This window comes from Tenrec ecaudatus, chromosome 16 (genome assembly GCF_050624435.1).
Source record: "Tenrec ecaudatus isolate mTenEca1 chromosome 16, mTenEca1.hap1, whole genome shotgun sequence".
NCBI classification, from domain to species: Eukaryota; Metazoa; Chordata; class Mammalia; order Afrosoricida; family Tenrecidae; genus Tenrec; species Tenrec ecaudatus.
This window is the reverse complement of record NC_134545.1, coordinates 7617455-7624002: the sequence shown is the minus strand read 5'-3', so window position 1 is coordinate 7624002 and position 6548 is coordinate 7617455. Positions and strand designations below refer to the sequence as shown.

The following is a 6548-nucleotide window of genomic DNA, read 5'->3' as shown; positions in this document are numbered from 1 at the left end:
GCAGAACGCTGGCCAGGGACCCCAGGCCCTTGTGGGACAAACAGGGTTTGCTGCATGCCCCCAAAAGAAACCCAATCAATGCCATTATAAGCCTCCCATAGCATCAGGCGGGACTCGCAGAAGCAGAAGCAGAACCAAAGAGCGGGCTTTTTTCTGGCTTGCCTGCTGACCTCTTGCAGAATCAATAACTCCCAGGGCTCACCGATGGGATCGAGCACTTTTAAGGATCACGCTCTAATTCTGTGCTCTTGCTCAGGCAGCTGGTGGTGGTGGGGGGGAGTTTTTGTGTGTTCACCTTTTGAACTCGCAAATAGAAAATCTTTCTCCTGTGTTGTTTCAGTTGGGTGTCCCAAACCAGGCAGGCCACACCTAAGGGCAGGCCAGTGTTGGACAGCAGTTAAGGGAAGGAAGTCCGCAGCCGGACTTGCTGTTAAGTGTGTGGGAGCCCATTGCTGCAGCCACCGTGCCAGTCCATCTTCTCAAAGGTCTTCTTCACCGCCTCCCTCTCTCTACCATCAAGCCCGGGACCAGTCCCTCTGAGAACACATCCAGAGTCCATGAGATGGAGTCTCACCACTCCCATTTCTAAGAAGCCTTCTGGCTGCACTTCCTCCAAGATAGATCTGTGGGTTCGTCTGGCCATCCGTGGCAGAGTCAATATTCTATGCCAGTACTGTAGGTTCAACTCCAGCTCCATCTTTGCAAGGCTGTGTGACTTTGGGCAAGTGACTTAGCCTCCCTGAGCCTTCGCCGATGCTTCTTAAAATAAGAGGAGCATCATCTATTTGACAGAGCAGGTGTGAGGATGGAATGAAACTGTATGAAGTACTTAGGACACTGCGCTGGATGCGTCTAAGTGCTAGCTGCTATCATTTAAAGGTGGAGGAGACATGAGGTGGGGACAGAGGAGACATTGCGACCCTTTGGGTCAAGGGAATGTTGGGCTGTTGGGTTTTAACACCCTGAAAATTGCCATTTCCTCCCAGTGAGCATGGCTCTTTCTTCCCCCTAATCAATTCTCTGCTGGGTGTTATCACTTTCTGTGAAAACATGCCTGGATCAAAGCAGAGTCCAGCTCCTGTCCAGGCTGTTTCCTGCACCCTGTGGCCTCCGTCTCTGGAGAGATACCAGGCTGCTCTGGAGAAACTTTACTTTGTGTCCTCTAATCCCTGAGTGTTCCGAGTGTGTGGGTCGTTCCGCCAGGTGAACTCACTTGACTCGGTTGTCTCATTGTGCCCTCGGACTCATTCCATCCTCGGACTTTCCCAGGCACCCAAGAAAGCCAAGAAGAGAGCAGAGGGCGCCAACTCCAATGTCTTCTCCATGTTCGAGCAGACCCAGATCCAGGAATTTAAGGAGGTGAGCATTGCAGCGAGGGCCCACGGACGGCGTCTTCACCCTTCAGCTTACACGGACGCCACCACAGCTCAGTCTTCCAGTCCTTAGGCAAAACCACTGATCGCCTCGCTCTGTGGATTTGCTCATCCTGGACATGTCCCAGAAACTGACACATACCACACCCGGCCCATCGGGCCTGGCTCCTTTCCTTCATGTAAGCCTGGCACACTGCTCCCTAGCAGTTCTGCTCTGAACACCTGAGGTCGCTGAGTCAGAGCTGACTCTAGGGCATCCAGCAACAGCATCTTCGTGTGGTCCTGGGTAAAGCTTAAGGTTTTTGACCAGGGGCCAGATGGTTTTCAGTCTTTGATTTTTTTAGCTAATGTCCTACAAGGCTGCCTGAAGATCCCACTCAATCCCCCCAGCCCGGGGTCCAGCCCGGGGGAGCCCCTGCCATAGTTCTCCTGGGTTAACCTGCCTCCCCTTCCCCGCTGCCCCTATCTTCCCATCTTCTTTCGCAGGCTTTCACCATCATGGACCAGAACAGAGATGGCTTCATTGACAAGAACGACCTGAGGGACACCTTCGCAGCTCTCGGTGCGTCCTGCCCCCCCCAGCCCCCACCCCAAGAATCTCCTCATCTCCTGCTTGTGCAGGGGGAGCGGTGGGGCCACCAGGCACATTCAAGAGCTGGTCGTTTCCCAAGACATTCGCCCTGAAGACAAATAGCTTTTCTTTTTCGGTTAAATAGCATCTGTGTGATTTTGAAGGTCATACCAGCTCACACACACACACACAAATAATTTGGAAAACTCAGAAATGTAGAAAGGGGAAACCACCCCATAAAGCCCCGCTCTACCCTTAACGTTTCATCCCTTTGTGCTCTAGCTGTTTTTGATGTATCTGGGGTTCTGTTTGCGTGCTTCAAGGAAACATTTCTCACATTTTGATATCAACATTGTGAGTGAGGAAATGAGTGCACGGAGCTTTGGCAAATAACAGAAGTCCAACCTGCCCCCCCACCCCCGTCTCTAGGAGCCCAGGGCCACCATGAATAGTGGTGGAGGTCGCACACTGCACAACTTTCCAGGACTCCGGCTACCCTTGTAGTCACTGTGGACTTTTATATTTAGAACATAACTGTCTTCTTAGTGAGGGGTGGCTTTTTCTCATCTGCACGAAGGTGCTAAATGGGCTGATTGGAGGTGGGAGCAGAATCCCCTATAATCTCTGAGAGCAGAAATCATATGAAAAAGTTCTCCCCTTTCTGATCGCGCTCCCCCACCTCCACCTGAGAACGGCTTGTTTATAGTATGTGCATTTCCCGCTGGATTAGAAATGTATCCATAAAGTGTTCCCAGTTGTAAAGCTGCCATCTCCTGAATAACTAACCCTCTACGTTTTGGGTATTTGATCGGTACCCGTTTCTGGGGATTTTGAACAATACTGTTAAGATGATCTTCCCCTGTGTGCCCTTGACCCTACCCATCTGACTATTCCCTACCCTCAAACCCAAGCCAAATTCACTGCCATTGAGTTGATGTTGACTCATAGCGACCCAATAAGACAAGGAACTGCCCCTGTGAGTTTCGACTGGAACTCCTTTTTCTCCTGAGCAGCACTGGTGGCTTTGAACTACTGACCTTGCTACTAGCGGCACGGAGTCAGCACTACCCCACCAGGGCTCCTGGTTTGGTTTCCCTACACTAGTTGCCAGGAAGGCAATTGCCAGTATCCTATTGGCCCTTTCTCTCCCAGTTAAGGACCACTGGCTGTGTTTCTTGCTTCAGGGCGTGTGAACGTGAAAAATGAAGAAATTGATGAGATGATCAAAGAGGCTCCAGGTCCAATTAACTTTACCGTGTTCCTAACCATGTTCGGAGAGAAACTGAAAGGTAAGGCCGGGCCTGCCTGCGCCTGCCTGTGTCTGTGTGTCTGCATCTGTGGTGTTAACAGAAACTCTGCAAGAACAGACCTTACAGGGGTTGGCCGAATCTCACCTTCAGGGGAGCAGAAGTGTGATGGGAAAATAATACTATCAGCTAGCATTGCTCCACGTTTCCCTAAGCCAGACCCAACCACTTGCATGTCTGACCCCCATGTAATATGAGCTGCTTTCTACAAGGTCAGCTCTTGGACCCCACCACCCAAGAATGAGGCTGGTGAGGATGAGGAGGATGACGCCGTCTGCTCCCATAAAGATGTACACTCTCAGAAACTGAAAGGGGCAATTTGACTGTGTCCTGTAAGGTTGCCATCAGTAAGAATCGACTCAATGGCAGTGAGTTTAGACCCCACTGAACAGTACTGTCAGGTGGACTCGATTACTATACCCAATCCATGGATGAGGAAACTGAGGCTCAGAGACAGGCACTTGCCTAAAACCACTCAGCTTAGCAACATCGGAGTCCCGGTTCCCTTTCAGGAGCAGACCCAGAGGAGACCATCCTCAACGCGTTCAAGGTGTTTGACCCCGAAGGCAAAGGGGTGCTGAAGGCTAATTAGTGAGTGGTGGGGCCTGTGGAGGAGGGGTGGGCGCCCTGCTCCTCCAGCCCCACTGGCACCAACACCCCTTCCTCTCTTTCTCTGTAGCGTTCAGGAAATGCTGACCACCCAGGCAGAGAGGTTCTCCAAGGAAGAGGTGAGAGGACCCCAGAAATCCCCTAGTCTCGCCTCAAGGGGGCTCCCCTGGCCTCACACTGGGAGAGCTGGGGGCTGCTTACAGAGCCCTGATTTCATGCTCTCAGCCACTCCGTGACGTAAGGGCTGGTAGTAGTTTCATTTCCAGCTGGGGAGGCTGAGTCTCAGGAAAGTAATATCACTTGCCTTAAAATCATGGTGCTGCAATGCTGAGCAGAGATTTGATTCCAAGGTACCCTGGTGGACCCTTGGCTAAGGGCCTGGCTGCTAAGCAGAAGGCTGGTGGGGTTTGAACCATGCAGCTGCTCTGTGGCAGAAAGGTGAGGCCATTCACTCCTGTAAAGATGATGGCCTTGGGAAGCCCATGGGGCAGCTCTGCTCTTTCCTACAGGGCCACTGGGAGTTGGACTGGCAACAGGACTGAATTTTTTTTTCTTAGATTTAAACCCAGACCCATCAGGTACTTCCCTCGCGGCCACTCTGTGGAAATCTCCTAGACGTATTTAGAGCTTCGGCTGAGAAAGCCATGTACTGTGATGTAGGTTGTGCACCTCTCAGGGATGCCTTTCTGGTACCCGACTCTTGGATTGATAAATTGTTGCGCTGGTTGTCCAAGAGGTGGCAGTAAAGTGTCTTGTTCGGTCTTTTTTTAAACCACTATCTCTGGGGATGCCTTTACAAAGTTCACAGAACTGGGGGCGGGACGGGAAATCTCAGAATTTTTCCATGAACTTTTTGAAGCCCTCCACAGGCAGCAATAATGTGTCTGGAAGAAGGGGCCACTTCCCTGAGGGCAAGCTAACATTATGACTAGATCGTGAGTGACATGACCTGCCCGGCCCCTCTGGACACCTGAGTTTACACGCTCTGCCTGTGGTCAGAGGTTGGACTCCTCCCCGGGACACACACGCGGGTGTTTATTTAGGGACCCTGGGGATCAACAATGCGGGGAGGCAGGGCAAAGGCTCAAAAGGGAACAGTGGGAAGAGATGGAAGCCCTGGGAAGTCAGAACGGCCTGCTCTCTGGAGAGTCCCTGTGGTGGCCAGGCCTGTACAACCCTGTACCACCCATCCCTGCCTTGTGGGCTGCCCCAGGAAGACACTGACCTTGACTGATGCCCTCTCCGAAACGTAAGGACAAGCCCTTTCTCAGAGGTGGTCTAGGTGATCCATCCGTATCGATGCCCACCACCTGCCCCAGCCCGGCTGGGCCTGCCTCGCCCCTCTCGTTGTCCCCAGCATGTCTTCTGGTGCGTTGCAGATTGACCAGATGTTCGCCGCATTCCCCCCTGATGTGACTGGCAACTTGGACTACAAGAACCTGGTGCATATCATCACACACGGAGAAGAGAAGGACTAGGGGACCTCCCTCCCTGGGCTCGACTTCCGACTTCCGGGGAGCAGAGTCTCTGTTTGCCTCTCGCGCTGCCCAGCAGGATCACACCCCCTTCCCCCACCTGGCCCACCTCCATCAGGGCCGCTTGGTGGCTGACCCATGCTCGCAGATGGCTACCCACCCAGAGGCCAAGGTCAAATAAACCGGAGGCTGTGCACTGAATTGTGCTGTTTTCCTGGCAGGGAGAAGCGCCATAAGAAAGGGAGGCCATGTGCTCATTCCCACTAAGGCAGTGTGAGCTGGCCGGGGCCCTGGGGTCGTTCTTACTGAACCCCTGACTCTTTATGTGTAACAACCCCCAGCAGCCATTCAGGGAGAGGCACCTTGGACTAGAACGTGAGCTGCATGGTCACAGTCCTTCCCAAAGAGCTCACGCACATTGAGAACCTGGCCTCCTTCCGGGACAGCCTCCCCTCCAGGCATGATGCTCATATGGGCATTAGCAGACTGACCCCAGAATAAATAGAGGGAAGGAGGACCCTCACATGCTGAACGGAGGACTCGCTTTTCAAAATTCACGCTCATCAATCCGTGGAGATTGATTTCTGATTTCCTTTTAAGAAGTTATCTGACTCATTCGGGGAGGGATGTGCAATGATTTCTGGATCTGGCTGCGGGGTGCAGGAAGTGGACCTGGGCCTGAGTGGACTCTAGATTCGGACTGCCCATCGTTGTTGAAATCCACCAGCCTCTCTTGGTTGCAAGAATTCAAACTTAACTGGCTGACACAATTAAGGAGCCCCAGGGCTTCAGGCACAGCTGGATCCAGGAGCTCAGATAGTGCCATCAGACCTAGAGAGGCCTCTTCACCTCTGTCTTCATTCATGTTGCTCTGCTGCCAGTTCCTGACTATCCCCTCAGCACCCCTAGTGGAAAGAGTACTCAGCGCTCTCTCCAGAGCCAAACAAATCCCAGCACAAGGCCTCATGTGCCTTCTCCAGGGCCCCTGAAACAAGCCTGAACCAATCACTGCGGGCTGGTAGGTGTGGTGCTCTGATGGACAAGCCTAAGGCACATGATTAGCCCTCAGGTTGGGGTTGAAACTGCTCCCTCCCGCCCTCCCCCACTATGCCTCGGAGTGAGACAGTTCCAGGACATTCTGGAAGAAGAGGGAGTGGATATCTGGTACTCTTTACATGTTCAAGAGTTCCCAGAATCCAAGGAACCCAGGACG

The 6548-nt window shown here is 52.7% G+C and overlaps 1 protein-coding gene across 2 annotated transcripts; it reads left to right on the top strand.

The window, feature by feature from the left end:
- Positions 1-1275: 1275 nt before the first annotated feature.
- Positions 1276-5338, top strand: MYL2 (myosin light chain 2). 2 transcript variants are annotated; one of them, XM_075534285.1, is made up of 6 exons: positions 1276-1359; positions 1860-1935; positions 3129-3233; positions 3764-3842; positions 3931-3979; positions 5240-5338. In XM_075534285.1, exons 1-6 carry the CDS (start codon positions 1324-1326, stop codon positions 5336-5338), a joined length of 444 nt encoding a protein of 147 aa, XP_075390400.1. In that variant the 5' UTR covers positions 1276-1323. The 2 variants fall into 2 exon arrangements, with proteins under 2 accessions (XP_075390400.1, XP_075390401.1); XM_075534286.1 differs by lacking the exon at positions 1860-1935 and having other exon boundaries at positions 1276-1390; positions 3102-3233.
- Positions 5339-6548: the final 1210 nt, after the last annotated feature.